The sequence below is a fragment of the Chiloscyllium plagiosum genome, chromosome 22, assembly GCF_004010195.1.
Source record: "Chiloscyllium plagiosum isolate BGI_BamShark_2017 chromosome 22, ASM401019v2, whole genome shotgun sequence".
Classification (NCBI taxonomy): Eukaryota; Metazoa; Chordata; class Chondrichthyes; order Orectolobiformes; family Hemiscylliidae; genus Chiloscyllium; species Chiloscyllium plagiosum.
Window position 1 is genome coordinate 21,959,282 of NC_057731.1, and position 18,730 is coordinate 21,978,011.

Here is an 18,730-nt window from a genome sequence, read left to right on the forward strand (position 1 = left end):
TTTGCAAAGCGATCAGCAAAGCTCCATTTGGTCTCCCCAGTGTAGCAGAAACTATATTTGCAATAGTAGATAAAGTAGATTAAATTGAAAGAAATACATAAATTGGCACCTGACCTGTACAGTGCATTTGGGGACTTGGGTGACCAGAGTAGGTGAAAAGGCAAGTGTTACATATGCATTTGCAAGGAAAGGTGATGGGGGAAATGACTCAATTGGGAAGAGTGCAGCAATAACTGAAGCCTACAATTCCACAAGTGTGTAACTAACTAATTAAACCACAAATAAACAATTCCTGATTGACTACATTTCAAGACAAAAATGTAATTCAAACCAGGTTCCATTATAAACAAGAATTGCCTATTCATTGTAAATACACATTCTTTCGCAAATTGCCAAAAAAAATTATGAATTCACTATTTGACTTAATAGGCCTTTAAAACCTCAAACATACTCCCATTCACAAATAAGACAAACATTTCCGACACAATATTATGGGCTGAGAAACAGAAAAGGAAAACACACCAAAAAAAGGACAGTGTTATTTCGCAGTTCTTTTGATGTGAGCAAAGATGACAAGATATTGTCTGTAGAGAAATGGATGATCTTTGATTCAATTGCCATTCAGGTTGTTCTAGATCTTTTGTCATATCAGAGTTTCTTTTTTAAAGAGTTTGTAAACAGTTTTTTCTTGTCTTTTCACTCAGAGATACATGGGACACTCCTTGTTTGTAGGCTGATGGATATCTGAAACAAACAGCAGCAGGAGCAATCTGAAGACTGCTACGGAGGTGTTTTTCCTTTTCCTTGGCTTAGAAACTAATAGTGCCACTTGCACAGTTGACAAGTAGGCGAAAGTGAGGACTGCAGATGCTGAAGATTAGAGTTGAGAGAGTGTGGTGCTGGAAAAGCACAGGTCAGGCAGCATCTAAGGAGGAACGTCAACATTTCAGGAATTTTGCCCAAAACATTGACTCTCCTGCACGGTTGACAAGTAACTGAGTCCAGGGTTTACCTGGCCAGTCCTACTGACGTGGGAGAGCTACTAGTGGTGATTTTTGTCCTTGTTAGTACCTTGGGCACTGCACCAAAGCAGCTAAATCTGCATCCAAGCCTGGCCAACAGACAACCAACATTTTCATTTTGGAGACCCCTGGATGACCCTGGTGGAGCTCAGGCAGTATCTGGTGGCAACCTTTGCTCAGGACGATCTCTTTTGCTTCCCATAATATTATGCCATCCTGTACTATTGTTTGGTCTCTCTGGGTCCAGAAAAGTTTCAGTTCTGGTGGTGGCGGCCTTCTGGTTTCCCCCATCACCATCAGCTGAGTGTTTTGCCAGGTCCAAAGACTGATACTGTCAGCTATGATTGCAAATGTGTCCAGAAAATGTAAAACTATATGGTCTCTTTGCATGGTAATACTACTGGTGGTGTTTCTGCCAGTGGGAGGCAGCTCAATGCATCCACATTTACTACTTGGACTCCTGGAGAGTGCTCCAACTTGTAACTTTATGCACTTAGCCTGGAGCTGTTGGCTATACAGCCTTATCATTTTAAGGAGAACTGGCAGGGTATTGTGATATGTTATATTACAAATTTACGTCTGTAAAATATTGGTGGAACTTCCTGACTCCTAATATGACTGCCAAAACTTCCTTCTCTATCTGATCGTATTTACGCTTTGAATTAGCCAAAGTCCTGGCTGCATAAGTTATTGGTGCTCCTTTCCGTTGGGCCACCTAAGAGTTAATTCTATATGGGGAGTCATTGTATGCCAATACTAGATCTTGCTTGGGATCACAGTGTGCCAACACCTCAGAGGATGATAGCTGTTTCATCACTTCCCTAAAGGCTTGGCTACAAGGTCATTTCAATTACAGATGTAAGAGTGCCAGGAAGGAGGCCAGGTTATTTAACATTCCATAATAACACACCAGCCCAAGACAAGACTTGAGCTCTGGGAGCTGGGGCACCTTTGACTGCCCTCACTTTAAACTTCCAACAGGTGTAACCTGCTCTTGTCGACCCTGTAGCCCAAGTGGACAGTTGGGGGACCTGCAATTCATTTTACCTTCTTAGTTGTTTATTCCAGGCATGCATACGCCTAAGGATTATCCAAGTTCTAAATGCTCCTTATTGGTCTTCCCGGTTATCAGCATGTCATTTAGGTAGGTGGAGACTTGGTGTAGACCTTGCAAAATGTTCACCATTGTCTGCTGAAAGTTGCACTGGCTGACGATAACCCAAGTGGCATTCTTGTATATTGGCACAACCCTTATGGGTATTAATTGTAACATTCATCTGGGAATCATCGAACCACAACTGCAAGTATGCATAGCTCATGTCCAGCTTTGTGAGGGTTAACCCCACTGCTGGGTTTGTGTATAGCTCCTCCATGTGAGGGTTTAGGTATTTATCCAGCTGCAAGAAATAGTTTACCATTTGTTTAATGCTCCCACAAAGGTGAACTGACCCAATGGACTTCAAAACTGATATGAGCAGTGCTGCCCATTCTGCAAACTGGATTGGTTTGATGATTCCTTAGCTTTCCAGCCTTCTGATTTCTGCCTCAACTTTTGCTCAAGGCAAGCGGCACTGGGCAGTTTGTAGAATTGCTTCCAGGTCAACATGCATGGTGGCCTTGGCTCCTTTGATAAGTCCCTTGACCTTGTGGAAATCAAAATAGGACTTCACTCAAGCAGCCATTTTCTAAATCGAAAAATGCTGTGCTAATCTAGGTGAATCTCTCTCAACCAATCGTGCCACATCAAGGTTGGGTCTGAGTGTGTTATGATAAGTGGTAACTGAACCAGCTGTTCCTTTTAAGAGATCGGAACAGATGTCGCACAGTTAAGTCAGTAAAGGTTCCTTAGTATAGGTTCTCAGTCTAGCTAAGGTCTTGTGCAAACTTCAGGGTTGGAATCCAGACAAATTTTGTTAAAGATTAGTTCTTCAATCACAATAGGTCATGCCAGTATCAACCTCTGTTAGAACCAGGTAGCCAAACTGGTTCTGATTTGGATGTTACTAAGCAATTTAACTATTCCAAACCAGATGTATGTGGACTTTCCAGGATATGTACTCTCCTGGATACTGACTTATGAGTCCTTCTTACTCGATTTAGGCTTAGTAGGACTCTATTGCTATCTCAAGTCCACATAATAACAGCAACTACAATGGCTTGCTGGCTCAGACCTTGGAAGAAAATCATAACCGTTTGGCTGAGGCTTGGCTTTGTTTTGGGATTTTGCTCTGGGCTGACCTAGAGTCCCTCTGTTCAGGACACGCCCTGAGAGAGGCTGTGCAATTGCCTTCACTCAAGTGGTGTTTCCCAAGATCAGCCGGACTGACAAAGGTGTTCCCTTCCATTAGAATACCCTGCAACTCATATGTTCCACTTGCCAAATTTACCAATAATAAAGTCAGTTGCACAACGTGTTTGAAGTCCAACTGGACTTCAGCTAGTAGGCACTTTTGCATGATCACATCATCAATCCCACATACTAAGCAGTCCCGCAACATCTCTTTAATGGTTAAACCAAAGTCACAGTTGTCTTTAACCCAGTCAGCAATTCTGATAAATTCCCCTGGTTCTCAAGTTGGTGAGTGAAAACAATAGCGTTTCAGAATTAGAGACAGCTTGGGGTCATAATATTCCTTAACGAAATCTGTCAACTCTTGCAAGGTTTTAGTATTTGGTGCCTCAGGAAAAGGTAGGCTCCTAATAAATGAAAAAAGCTGCAAATCCACAAGCTGTCAGAATCACTTGATGCTTTTCATCGACTCCAATGTTGTGTGCCCAGAAAAAATAACATTCTTTCTATATATTGGGCCCAGTCTTCCAGGGCAGGGTTGAATAAGACATGCTTCCCAAGTAACAGCATGATGCGAGAAATGCTTATCCCAACTCAAAGATGACTGTTGCGAGCGAGTTTCTTCGGGAACACGCTCCCACTATCATTATCACTGAAATAACTTCAGAGGTTGGTACGCCATCACCAAGTCACTATTTATTTAGACATGATCAGTCTTTGATTCTGATCCAGCTGTGTCAGAATGTATGACACTCCTATCTGCCACACAGGGCTCTCTGATTGGACCAGATTAACTCTAATCAGGGAACTCCTATGAGGTTCACCTCGCTGACCTTGTTACAATCACTACACCATCACTTGATGTATTCATATCCTGGCAAACTACCCGTCAAGAGTGGCCCAATTCTCCTCGACCTCTTTCAGAATTAAATAAAACAATTTACCTTTGGAGCTGCATTTTTCCTGTGTGTTTACTGTACAGCAATGAAATAAAACAATGGCTTGCCAATGCAGACAATTCATGGATATAAAGTCCTTTGAAAATAACGTACCCTATTTCTATTAATCTGGTGTGTTTAGTAACCGTTTACTTAGAAAGAAAATATTTGAAGTACCAACTAGATAGACCTTATTTTCCCTCACTTTGGATTGTGATTGGAGTATAGCAACAAAAGTACAAATCATTCCAAAAAAAAGTAGAGGGAACAGAAATAAAACTCAAAATGATAATATTAAGCAGCATTTTATGACAAAGCATAGTCAATCTCTGATTCAAATGCAATCTTTACTCACAATTTTGTGGAATTTCCAGTGTTTCCTGAGGGACCTACGAAATTTATGTACTAAGATTAAAACATTTAATCTTAATGAAAAGGGGGTTCAGTGCTCAAATGAAATTGACAACATTTTGATCCCCAGAGAACAAAAGCACTAACGGAATACCAAAGAACTAAGAAAATCCAAGATGCAAGGAACTAAATGCATAACAGCAATAAACGTTTGAAAACCTCTGAGCCAGACAGGACAGAAAGTTAAATATGGTGCAGAATAAACACTTCAGCAAGTAAAGTCAAATGACTTAAGCTGCCAAAGTCATTATGTCTGTGATGTTCCTGAGGACAACAATGCAATATGTTCGTCCTTATATTGGAAAATATATGCGTCTTCCCATGGTTTAAAGAAAAATAAAATTAATCTTCTCTCATTCATTAAAGTACTACAAATATTTTGAAAAGCCCTAACCCTAAATCAAAACCTGCACAGAATCAAATAGACCCAGCAAATTATGACAAACTGTTGTATACTGGGCACTTTCACACTTTGATATGGCTGATATTCCATACAATTATTAATAGACTGTACTTCGGGACTGAGCTCGGATTACTAGCAGTTTATGACGTGATAACTGTAACACATGCAAGTCAAAGTTTCTGTACTTTTGTTAACATAGGAGACAAGTTGCAGTCACCTACATTTTAAGTATAAACAACTTTTCTAATCATCTTAATTCACATTTCAAAATTCACTCAAATGCAAACCTGAATGAACAGCCATTACAAAAGAACATTCACACAAATGTATAAGTTTAAACAGATGTGCACTTATGGCTCCATTTCAGCAAACGAAACTGCCTCATTCACTTACTTACCAGTGTATGCATTCAAAACTGGAATACAGAAAGTTTGAAGTGTAATCATATGCAAAAGATTCTCTGCTAGTCATTAATTTGCAGCTGTCTTAATGTCACTTTAATACAAGATATAACAGATTTTTAATGGCATAAAACCTCTCAGCAATATATTCACAACTTTAATCAGACTTGATGCAATAATCTGGCTAAACAGCCTTTTAAAAAAAACATGCAACCATCACAGACTCTTTCCATGGTGAGAGACTTAATCCATAGGTAGCTGAATCAAAGATCAGAAATATTATCAAACTTAATCAGAGTGCATGCTGAGTTAGCTGGTCACAGCCAAGACAGAATGGAATTTAAAACAATTATCAGGACAACTAGATCAAGGAGAAAAGAACTTGCCAAGATTCATTTCTTATAGTAGGCTGTGTGTGTGGAGATCAGGCAAGTAGAGGGTTGGATTTGACTATGATAACACATGCATAAATTATTTGCTAGGTTGGCATTTAGTGGAGAGGTTCATACCTTACCTAAATCAAAGACTGCAGAAGTTTATCACATTAAAAGATCCAATTACTTTAGGAAAAATGGAAACCTGTCAAAGTCAGCTTAAGAAAAAAAATTCATTTGATTAACAGTTTGTGATTATTGAAAATGTCGGTGGAAAGTTAAAACTGTAATAAACAAGTTTTCAAATGCAACAGCATTATGTCATTTACCCACTGTTGTCATATGCCGTATTTTCTTTTTCCAACTGATTATATTAACTACTGCAACTTTTGCAAACTAAAAGATGTAGCAGTAGCAAATGAGATCACCTGTATGCTGAATCTTTAAAATATCTATCTGCTTTGGGATATATGTTTTTTAAAAAAACAGATACATGGTTCTGCAACATCACTGGTATTAAGGAACTTTACTACTAAAACAGGGATTCACTTTTGCCAATGACCTCCCAGATTATGAACTGCAAAGGAAATACTCGCAGCTGAGATTTTTTTCCCCTCCAACTCAAATTTTGAACAGTTGGCTACTTCATACAGCAAGTGTCAAATCTTGATATACAATGTGCTGTTTTGTTTGGCTTTAAAGTACAGATCAGGCAGCCAATACTAATGCTTCTACTGTGGATGTTGCAAGTTTATTTTGTATTTTCTATTAGAACGAGAAGGTCATAGTTGACACACAAGTAGAAGAATTCCATTTGAGCTTTACTTTTCAATGTCTTATAGACAGAGGTTGACTGTCAACATTATGTGATTGCACCGAACTCTAGCATGAAATAACTCAAGGCTAGTTTTATAATTTGTGTAAGTTGACAATAGAGTTGATTCAGATCATAAACACTGCTTACATTGAATATACCCACTAGTGTGGTGGGTCTCATCTGTCATTCAGAGGGGAACACTCATTCTGGGAAACCATCGCTGTACTCCCTCCACAGCCAGCACATCATTCCACAGATACAGAGAGCCCAAGCTGCACACACAATACTCCAGGGTGTGGTCTCACCCTGTACAACTGCAGCAAGACATCTCTGCTCCTGGACTGGTCTGGTAGATGGAGTAGAATGTTGGTAAATGTAAGGCCATCCAGTTTGGAAGCAAAAATAATAGGGCAGGGTATTATTTAAATTGTGAAAGACTGCAGTGTTGTTGTTGTGCAGGCAGACTTAGGAGTACTCATACGTGAATTGCTAAAAGTTGATTTGCAGGTGCAATAGGTAATCAGGAAGGCAAATGGAATATTGGCTTTCATTACTCGAGGGACTGAATTTAAGAGGGAGGTTCTGCTGCATCTGTAGTAGCGTGCGCAGTTCTGCTCTCCTTACTTGAGGAGGACCTACTGGTTTTGGAGGCAGTGCAGAGGAGGTTAACCAGGTTGATTCCGGAGATGAGGGAGTTACCCTTTGAGGAGAGATTTGGTCACCTAGGACTGTACTTGCTGGAATTTAGAAGAATGAGATGGGGATCTTATAGAAAGATAAAATTATGAAAGGTATGGATAAAATAGAGGCAGGAAAGTTGTTTCTGCTGGTAGGTGAGACTAGGATTAGGGGACAGTAGATTTAGGACAGAGGCAAGGAGGAACTGCTTTTCCCAGAGAGTAATAAATCTATGGAATTTTCCATCCAACGAAGCAGTAGAAGCAGCTTCAGTAAATATATACAAGACAATCTTGGATGGTTTTTGCATGGAAGGGGAATTAAGGGTTACGCAGATAATGCAGGTATGAGGAGCTGAGACAATGAATAGATTAGCCATGACCTTAAATGAATGGCGGAGCAGGCTTGACTGGCCAAATGGCCTACTCCTGCTTCAATTAAGATGAAACTATGAGTTACATAATTGAGTAACATTAAGAAGGTATTTCAGTGCTAGTACATCCCAGCAACTGGCTGATCAAATCAAACACTACATTCCTTCAGCTGTTCGTACCAGGCACAGCAAACAATATGTGAAAAACCCAAACTGAAACTTCTATTGTTAAATATACTTTTGAAATTGGGCAGCACTTGCTGAGAGTGCCAAGTATATACAAACAACCAATTTATGATGATCACTCAAGCTCAGAACATTGTTCACTTATGTTTGATGGAAGCACTTGTTCATTTGCAGGCACATTTCTTTCTGCAAACAAAAAGGAACAGTTTAAACCTTGTGCCTTTTTGAATCACCAGGGAGCTTCGGAACCTAAAATTACATATTGTTTGCTCTCTAGTTATGGTGTGCCAGTGTCAACTTATTACAAGTCAGTACTGATTCATTCTATAGTACAGACTGATTTTTATAAATTTATTTGCTAATGGGATGTGGGCAATTACTGCACTTCATTAATTGAATAAGGGTAGTTGAGAGTCAAATATGTTTCTGTTGGTCTGAAGTCACATGTAGGACCAGGTAAAGACAGCCAATTTCCTTCCCTAAAGGGCATTAGCAAACCAGATATCTTTTAATAATAGACATGAGGCTAGCTTTTCCAAACAGATTGTTATTGAACTCAAATTTCACCATCCTCTATGATGCGATTCAAACCCATGCCCACAGGACATTAGCCTGGGGCTCTGGATTACCAATCCAGTGACTCTAATCCACTACACAATCACCTACCCATAAATTGATTGTTTGAAATTTGGAAGTGTTTGTCCTATGAGTGAAAGTTGAAAAGTTGCACTCAATTTGTCACCCTTTACAGCAACACAAGTTCTGCAGTATCAAACAACTATACGTACATTGATACAAATTTTGACCATACTGAGATACTGCTGCTCTATTGGAACCTCACTCTTTTTGGATGAGACATAAACTCATGCAAGTATAAATTACAATAACAATTTGAACAGCAGGGGAGCAAGCCCAGTGGCCTGATCAAAACCCAATTTGCAATCAAAATTACAAAACTCCATTTAACCATCATCACTTGCTGTCTGTGGATCCTGGTGTTCAAATCAGGTGAAGGGTTTCCTTGTCATGGTGTGACAATCAATTAAGTATTTCTGAAATTTAGTTGAAGTTTTGGGGTGTGCTAAGGTTGTGAAACAAGCAAAATAAATGCAGTTGTTTTTTTTTAAAATTTGGCTTGGTTTTTTTTTCCCCAAAAAATTCTAGATATTTTCATAATTAAAATGTGGATACACACATTTACCATAGACAAGATTGTTAGGAAATATGTAGATTAAAGACTGGGAAAAGAACTATAAGATTTAAGAAATCAAAATGTTTCCTGCCACAATTTGGCTATGAATATCTTGGTGTATAAACACAGAGGTGGTAGCTATGTTAAAAAAAAGTGACTAAAGGCAGCTAGCAAGATGACTGTGAAGAGTTATTGTCAAGAGCAGAATATATAGATATTTATGGCCACAGCGCAGTGAGCCATTTACCACATTAATGGCGACATTAGAAATTAATAATATTTCACCAACTGTTTACTTCAAAAATGGTGAACTTCACAACCAAATGGGTAGATCAAAACCATTATTACAAACGGTAAAAACCTAAGCAGCATGCTATGGCCAATATCCTATAACAGACATTGGTTAGCCACTGTTGGAATAGTGTGTGCAATTCTGATCTTCCTATCGGAAAGATGTTGTGAAACTTGAACAGGTTCAGAAAAGATTTACAAGGATGTTGCCAGGGTTGGAGGATTTGAGCTATAGGGAGAGGCTGAATAGGCTGGAGCTGTTTTCCCTGAAGCATCAGAGGCTCAGGGGTGACCTTATAGAGGTTTATAAATTCACGAGGGGCATGGATAGGGTAAACAGACAAGGTCTTTTCCCTGGGGTGGGGGAGCCCAGAATTAGAGGGCATAGGTTTAGGGTGAGAGGGGAAAGATTTAAAAAGGGACCTAAGGGGCAACCTTTCACACAGAGGGTGGAGAGTGTATGGAATGAGCTCCCAGAGGAACTGGTGCTGGTACAATTACAACCATTTAAAAAGGCATCTGGATGGGTTTATGAATAGGAAGTGTTGAGAGGGATGGGGCCTAATGCTGGCAAGTGGGACTAGAGCAGGTTAGGATATCTGGCCAGCATAGAAAAGTTGGACCGAAGGGTCTGTTTACATGTTGAACATCTCAGAGTCTATACACATTAGTGCAAAACAATAATTTTCTAGTTTTTTTTCCTTGTGTTCAGATGAATTGTCATGTGCACCAAATATAAAGTAAATCTGGATGCAGACCATCAGCAGAAATAAAAGGAAAATCAGATGCTTCTTTTAAAAAGTTACCATAGATATGGAAGGAAGAATATCATCTCAAACCCACAAACTGCTAGATTTGCAGTATTTAATTTTATATTCATCATGCTGGTATTTAAAAACTTACAACCTCACATTTAAGTTCAATGCCATAACCACTCCAAATGTCAGACAAGAGATGATGCATTTGCTGGATTTTATAATATAGATGATACTTTTGTCATTGGACAGAAGACAAGTTCTATGGGTAGCGACAGCCCAAGTCAAGAGAAAAATTGTTCCAAATTGACAAGATCAAGTTCAAACGAACCAAGCAGCATTGCCTTTTCAGTTGACAGTAAGCATAAAAACAAAAAGGTTTCCTTTTCTAAACAGCTGAGTTCCCCACCACCCACTTAAAACTGTTGTGAATAATGAGGATAAAAGCTCACTAATTTCTTCAGAATAAGACAGGGTTAAAAGTGTCAATAAATTTGGAAAGTTTAACTCTTGTAAGCTGGAAGATGAACAACAGACAAACTAAATCATGAAATTTATGAATACTGAAAGGGAAAAACCACATTTAGACATTGAGGTGGAGAGAATTATGCCAAAGAAAAGGAATTTCTGGAGGCTGAATGACTCTTTTGAAAATACTTTGCTTTCTTCCTACAGATGCTGACATGCCTGAAGTTCTCCAGATATGTCTTTACTTTGTCAAATATCTTTACAATGGTTCCTCCTTTAATAATTCTGCAAACCTTGCTCAGCAGAACAACTAGAACAGTGATAGTAACTGGTCCACAATTCTTCCTAACTGTAAAATTTTCTTCTGCTAGCTATTCTTCCCTGGCTTGCTACTTCCTGTCCAAATGCACAAATGTAAAATTTAGTCATTCATTCTACTAATGTGCAAGAATCAAACTTTGACCTTTTGCACACTGTTCAGTTGGAAAATTTCACCAATTTGATGACCTGTGGGGGGTCAAGAACTAGAGGGCATAGGCTTAGGGTGAGAGGGCAAAGATTCTTTTTTTAAAAAGAGACCTCTGGGGCAACTTTTTCACGGAGGGTGGTAAGTGTACGGAATGAGCTACCAGAGGAAGTGGTGGAAGCTAGTACAATTACAACATTTAAAAGGCATCTGGATGGGTATATGAATAGGAAGGGTTGAGAGGGAAATGGGCCAGGTACTGGCAGGTGGGACTAGATTGGGTTGGGATAGCTGGTTGGTATAGACGAGTTGGACTGAAGGGTCTGTTTCTGTGCTGTACATCTCTATGACCTACGCAAGACACAAAAATATGGCAATTCTTCAATCTTACTTATATTTTTAAAAATGGACCATGTCCAGATGCACTGGAGGACATTCACTTAATTCACCTAACATCTCAAAACAGGATAAGCCGGGGGTCTGCTGATTACTGGTTATCTAATAGCTGAAACCACTGATTTAAAAAAGCATGCAAGATGCGTGTGCCATTTCGAAGGGCAATATTTACTGTTGATAGATTTCTCAGTCAGGATTTCCTGATGCACAGGGTACCTTTATATCATTTGCCTGGACAATTACAGCTTGCAGAGAACAACACTGAACACCCTGAATGGTGCCTTTCCAAACCGCAAAACAGTAACTCCATGTGGATCTCAATGGGGATATTCATCAGAATGGTGGGAGGTAGAGAGGGGCACTTGCAGGTGGCTGTATAGTCCCCAGTCATTTTCTGGAATTGTCCTATGTGGTAAAAATAACAAATTTAGCATGTGCTTTTCAAGAAAGATTTGGGAGTGCTGCAGAGCATTAACGTCGATAGTCTAATGCAGTCTTCTCTGTGCAGTTGGTGAAGGAATGGATATTAAAGTGATGAAACAGGTGTTAATTAAGTGGGTTGCACTGTTTTGGATATGATAGGCTTCCAGAGTTTTGCCAGAACAGCACTTATTGAAGCAAACAGAGTATTCTATCACACTTGTGATTTGTCAATCACGGAGAGGCTTTGTGAAATCAGGAGTTGAATGACTTGAAACAGACAACCCAGCACGACGTATTCAGCAGGTTGTGACACTTGAGAACGTGAAAGAAACTACAAATGTGAGGTCTTTCTTACAAGGTAACATTAAATTTTCTTCCTACCCAATGCCAGCACACAATCTTATTTAAATTTGGCTTTCCCACTTAGCAGAAAAGACAGTAAACAAACTCATCCAAACAGCAACAGTTACACAACAAATCAGCTGCAATAGACTGCAAAAGAAGAAGTTTTATATAACAAAATTACTGGAAGATTTATTAAGATTGTAACATTGTACATCACCTCAGCTTTTCTCAGATTAGAATCATCATCAAGAATACCTGAATACTTGACTTTCGTTACCTTCCACAGTAATGCACTGAAAACAGTTTTTTAAACAATAAACTTATGAATTATCATAAGTGAACTGAATAAATTGAGAAATATTTAAAAAGCACAATAATTTCACCTTAGTCAATGTCAATTTCTATTAAACTCACTCCCCTTAATATTTCTATGCTTCACAGTGGTTAAGCAGTAAATAATGTATTGTTACAACTTAGCAATCAAGTCATACAAATGTCAAACGTGTTCTTCAGAAAAAAAAGTGCTCATAAATCTTTCATCTTTCAATTCAAATACTAGCTGAACAGTCCACATAAAACAATAGATCGCAAAGTCAGAGAAGTATTTAGCTCAGAAATCATATTACATTAAATGCATAAAAACAAATTCTAGGATTTGAGAAGATTTATAGCTCAGGTTGTAAGTTCGCTTGCTGACCTGGTAGGTTTATTGTCAGACATGGTGTCACCATGCTCAATAACATCGGTGAGCCTCCAGTGAAACACTGGTGTTTTTCTCACTTTCTATTTGTGTTTTAGTCTGTTATGGTGGGTGATATCATTTCTGGCTTTTTTTCTCAGTTTGGTAAATGAGGTCCAAATCGATGTGTTTATTGATGGTGTGCCAGTTTGAATGCCATGCTTCTAGAACTTCCCGTGTGTCTTTGTTTATCTTGTCTTAGGATGGATGTGTTGTTCCAGTCGAAGTGGTATCCTTCTTAAGTCTGTATGTAAGGGTACTAGTGTGTTGGTAGATTTGTGGGCTACCATGATGCCAAGGGAACAGAGTAGCCTGGTCGTCATCTCAGAGATGTCTTTGATGTATGGGTAGAGTCTCTGAGTGTGTTGTCTCTTCTTGTTTGGGTTTGTTGTTTAAAAATCAGTGCGGTCAGTGCTTATTGTGTACCCGTTGTATAGGTATTTTTCTTCTGCTGCTCAAAGTTCCTGGGTGCTGCAGTGTGTTGTAGCCCGTTTAAATAATGTCCTGATGTAGCTCAGTTTGTGGGTGTTGGGATGATTGCTCCTGTAGTTGAGTAGACAGGGAAGCAACACAAAGAGCAGATAGTGGAAAGGGAGGTCTGCAGATGCTGGAGATCAGAGTCGAGAATGTGGTGCTGGAAAAGCACAGCAGATCAAGCAGCATCCAAGGAGCAGAATTGATGTTTCGGGCATAAGCCCTTTTCTGATGAAGGCCTTATGCCCGAAATGTCAATTCTGCTGCTGCTCGGATGCTGCCTGACGTGCTGTGCTTTTCCAGCACCACATTCTCAACACAGAACAGATACTCAACTACAGGAACAATCATCCCAAGACCCGCAAATGGAGCTGCATCAGGCCATTATTTAAATGGGCCACAACATAGCGCAGCACCCAGGAACAATGGACAGAAGAAAAATACCTATACAACATATTTTAGAACAACGGGTACCCAATAAGCACAGTCTGCTGATTCTGAAACAACAAACTCAAACAAGACACAACACACCCAGAGACTCTAGCCACATGACCATACAAAGACATCTCGTAGACGAGGACCAGACTACTCTGACCCCTTGGCATCATGGTAACCCTCAAACCTACCAACACACAAACTGCTACTGATGAACCTGAAGGACGCTGTACCAACAGCCAGCAAAACGAATGTCATATATAAAATACCCTAAAAAGGACTGTAACAAACATTACATTGGACAAACAAGCAGGAAACTAGCTACCAGCATACACTAGCACCAACTAGCCACCAAAAGACATAACCAACTATGAGTATCCTAACACAGACGAAGGAGGACATAACTTCAACTGGGACAACACATCCACCTAGGACAGGCTAAGTCAGGACACGCACGTGAATTCCTAGAGGTCTGGATTTCAAACTGGTACTCCATCAATAAACACAGATTTGGACCCCATTTACCAACTTCAAAAAGAACCGGAAGTGATATCACCCAACATAACAGAGCAAGACACATAAATACAAAATGGGAAAGAACACCAGTGCTTCACTGGAGGCTCACTGATTATGTTACCGAGCATGATGACCAAACATCTAAAGAACAAACCTACCAGCTCAGCAAGCAAACTTACAACCACAAATTCGAGGAAGCAATTTAGTAACAGTAATTTGTTCCGAGGTGCAGAGATTTTTACAACTTTTGAGATTTACTATATCCAAACTCTCATTGAATTACTGCTTGGGGATTTCTGTACAGTATTGCTGATCATATGGAGTAATCATAGGTTACGTAAATCAGAATTTTTATGTGGTCTTTTAACTGATGCAATGAGTTACAACTATATATCTATTTTCAGTGATTTCTTACATTTTCCTCTTTGCCTATTATCAGCAACAATAAGTAAATAGTATGATTAATTTCACTATTTCAAACAATGCATTCTAACTAAAATAACATCTTGTACATAGCACATTATCCAGTGCATGGCCACTCATCTTGCTTTTAACAACAGATTCAAACTGAGGTCCGCAAGCAAACAAAAATATTGCATTGTAGATTTTGTTAATTTGCTTAAAGTTGTAGAAAGATCTGAAGCCTCCAATTTAAAACCATGCTTATGATGCAATATCTACCCTGCTGCAGAAAACTCTCTCTTAGTATTGTAACTTAAGTGGAATCCCGCTGCTTTTGAACGAATTAATTTAGATTATCAGCTATGCATACAGGGAATAAAATGCTAAAATTACCTTCGATAATTAGATGACTACACAACATTTGCAATAAAGCATGTTCATTGTTTTTGATGGCATTAAGAGAGCTGCCTTATGATCAGCCTATTTGAAATATTGGACATATTTATTTAAGCACAAAAGTGCATTTGTGAAAATAGCCGCCGGCGTATAAGCGACCTTGCAGCAAAAATCCCAAACGACAAATCTATAAGTTGGCCGCTTCAAAACGCTCGGCTTTCAAAATATCGTGCGGATGAAAGCGCCAGAAATTCCAAACGAGGCTATGAACATACTGAAAGCATTTGCAGCTCGACGTTTGTTCCGAGTAGCTCCCGGGAACACTGTACCTATTTTTAGCATTCCCCCTCGGGACTGAATAAGTAGATGAGACGGGGCAGGTCACACTTCGGTTCAAATCGTTTCCCCTTCCTCCTGCAACACCAAAGCCCGGCCCTGAGTCCAAGGGCGGCACACCACATCTGCGGCAGCAAGTTTCATCCTGCCCGCTGCTTGGACACAGAGAGAGAAACCTCGGGGTCTGTGTAGACTCGGTCAGCAGGCACAGCCCCCAGAGCACACTGAATGGGATCACATAGTGTGTGTGTGTGAGAGAGAGAGAGACAGATGACCGGCGTGGGCACGACCGCCTTCTCTCCGGGATGTAAAGACTAGGACACAGACATCACACTACCCCCGCCCGAGGGGGTGGGGAAAGGTGAAGGGCCATTCTCTGCGCAATCCCCTCCCGACCCAGCCCCTCACCCCCACAGGGCCCAGGGCCAGGCCGGCGCCGCTCACCTTCAGCCACATCCTCGTCCACGGCACCTTTCACCTGGGAGAAACACCACTGCAGGTCGTTAGCGCCGCCGCCGACTACACCGACTCCTGCAAAGTAAACCAAACGGAAATCGTTAAAGAAGCAGCAGCAGCAGGAGGAGGAAGAGGTCGGGGAGTAGGAGGAGGAGGAGGAGGTCGGGGAGTGGGAGGATCCGAACATTCCCGCCCGCCACCGGGACACCACTTCCTGGGGAAAGGAGACATGAAGCCTCCATCCCTTAACCCCCACTCACCCGCCATGCCTTCCTGATTAAGGCGATTGCATTTGCCGGCCCTCACCCCCGGGGCAGAGGCGAGCGGGGGCCCTGATCCGCCCCGCGAATCTCAGCCGCGTCCAACCGTCAGCGGGAGGCCAAGATGGCGGACATGGCGAGGCAGCATGGTGCCGCGACGTCACGGGACGCGCTCGTCATCGTCGCCGCGAGAGCGCGCGCACGCGCCACCAGCTCCTGAAAGGAGCAGCGTCAGAGGACACAGGCTGTACTCTTGGCGCAGTCTGCTGCCAGTCTCTTAAAGGGGCAGCACCACAGTGCACTGCAAGTTGCAAGCTACTTAAATGGGTAACATAAGAGTGTGCAGGAATTATGTGTTGCAAGCCCTTCATGGCAGCATCAGGGCAATAGGCACAAGGACAGCATATGCTGCATTGCATGCTGCAAGCTCCTGAAGGTGCAGTGCCAGAGTGCACAGGAGGCACTTCCAAAACCCCGTGAAATGGTAGCATCAGACTGAGAGGCACCCATGCAGACAGCACTTACAGTATCTTGCATGCAGCCAAGTATCTTGGCTGCAGTATCTTGGCAATTAGAACGCAATCTGTTCTTAACTGTATTGAACACTGCCAATTTACTTCTCATGAGGCAGAACTTAGAGCATTCGGTGCAGATGGCCTTTAAAGGACAGCTTTAGTACAATGGACAGACGAGCAATGCTTTACTGTAATAGAAACAGAAAAAGCTAGAGAAACTATCTGTCAGCAGAAAGAGAAATAGAGTTAAGACTTTGTGATGATGCTGCTACTTTAACAAGTTTAAGTTGTCTTGGTCTTTTTTCAGAGGGGTCATAAATGCAGAGATACCATTGTCTGGTTTGGATGGGTTTTAGGGCAAATTTGATTAGAGCTAACAGATTGTGAATTAGGCAAAAGGTTTTCAAGTTTCAGGAAAAAACTTGTACAATGAAAGGGGAGTGGCTAGGTCTCCCAGCTCAGCTTTACTGAGAGTTGGTTTGATATTAATGGTCTGGCAGTTCCATGCTGATCCTCTCTCTCTCTCTCTCTCTCTGGATCTCTCCAAGAACCTGTGTTTGATTTTACCTTTTTTTTTGGGAATGTTGCAAGTATTTGGAAGAGCATCATTAAGTTGAGATAGAGTCAATTGTGTTTTTAAATAGTTATGTTATTCTAAATTCAGTTTTCTTTTGTTCATGTGTAAATGAATACTGTTTTGTTTAAAACAGAGTGGTTGAGCCAGCTGCATCACTCCTGGAATATCCACTATGCATCTACTCGAAACAACTAAAAAAGTTAAGGTCTGGGCTACCTTCTTGAAATGTTTTGAGGGGATCTGGCCTGGTCCACAACAATTTCAAGTCTGATATGATTCAGAAGTGCACTTTCTGCATTGAACTGCCAGACTCTTAAAAGGGCAGCTTTAGGACAATTGGCACACAGGCAGCACACAAATCACTGCACGCTGCAAGTCTCTTTACAGATTGCTTTGTTGAATGCAGAGAACTATTATTGTACACTATAGTCTTTCAGAGTTTCAAGGCAGTTTTCTTATTACTTTAAAATGTCAAGGACCCAAAACCACAGTTTTTTTGAGCTGTGGATAACATAGTTGCAACTAAGGAACAGTACCCTTAATGTATCTGAATAAAGTGGACTGTATCCAAAACTAGGAGATAGTGAGGACTGCAGATGCTGGAGATTCAGAGTTGAAAAGCATGATGCTGGAAAAGCAGGTCAGGCAGCATCCAAAGAGCAGAAGAGTCAACATTTCAGGCATAAGCCCTTCATCAGGAATATACAAAATCTTGTAGCAATGGGAAGGTGAAGAATCAACTTTTGACAAGTGTAAGAACAGTAGCCATCATCCCACCCTCCTATTAGAAAGAGACATGACTGTAGTGGTTTGATCTGGGAGTCAATTCAGACAAGGTTAAGAGGTTAGAACCTTCATGGTAATCTCAGCCAATTCAAGAATTGAATCCATTTTGATGTTGGTATTATCGTGCATCACAGCCATCCAGTCTACTGAGCAAACCTTCAGAATCTAGAAAAAAATCCCTGCCTTTATGGATAGCATATGTGGGACAGCAGTAGAATGGATGTAGTTGAGGTAACATGAATATTAATCCCTTTCAGAACTATTATCTTATGTAACTAAGGGCATTTGAAGGATATTATTCAGCTAGAAGACAGAAACAGGGGAATATATTACGGGGAACAAAGAAATGGCAGAAGAATTGAATTGGTACTTCAGATCTGTGTTCACTGGGGAAGACACAAGCAATCTCCCTGAGGTAACAGTGGCTGAAGGACCTGAACTGAAGGGAATTTATATTTGCCAAGAATTGGTGTTGGAGAGACTGTTAGGTCTGAAGGCTGATAAGTCCCCAGGGCCTGATGGTCTACATCCCAGGGTACTGAAGGAAGTGGCTCGAGAAATCGTGGATGCGTTGGTGATTATTTTCCAGAGTTCAATAGATTCGGGATC

At 40.7% G+C, this 18,730-nt stretch overlaps 1 protein-coding gene and 1 long non-coding RNA gene across 5 annotated transcripts in view; one reads left to right on the forward strand and one right to left on the reverse strand.

Annotated features, from left to right (window-relative positions):
* ppp2r2d (protein phosphatase 2, regulatory subunit B, delta) overlaps positions 1-16,460 on the reverse strand; it is a 59,528-nt gene extending 43,068 nt beyond the window's left edge. Inside the window, exons 1-2 of one of the 4 annotated variants that reach the window (XM_043712587.1) lie at positions 16,244-16,460; positions 15,972-16,058 (exon numbers count right to left, since the gene is read on the reverse strand). In XM_043712587.1, the coding sequence (XP_043568522.1) occupies positions 15,972-16,058; positions 16,244-16,250 (94 nt within the window). In that variant the 5' untranslated portion in view covers positions 16,251-16,460. Of the gene's footprint in view, positions 1-15,971; positions 16,060-16,243 lie in introns of those variants that run through there. The other 3 variants (XM_043712590.1, XM_043712588.1, XM_043712589.1) reach the window with 3 other exon arrangements.
* The window catches only part of LOC122561125, a 74,763-nt gene continuing 71,529 nt past the window's right edge, over positions 15,497-18,730 (forward strand). The window contains exon 1 of the long non-coding RNA XR_006314917.1: positions 15,497-15,888. This is a non-coding gene — a long non-coding RNA (uncharacterized LOC122561125). The remainder of the gene's footprint in view (positions 15,889-18,730) is intronic.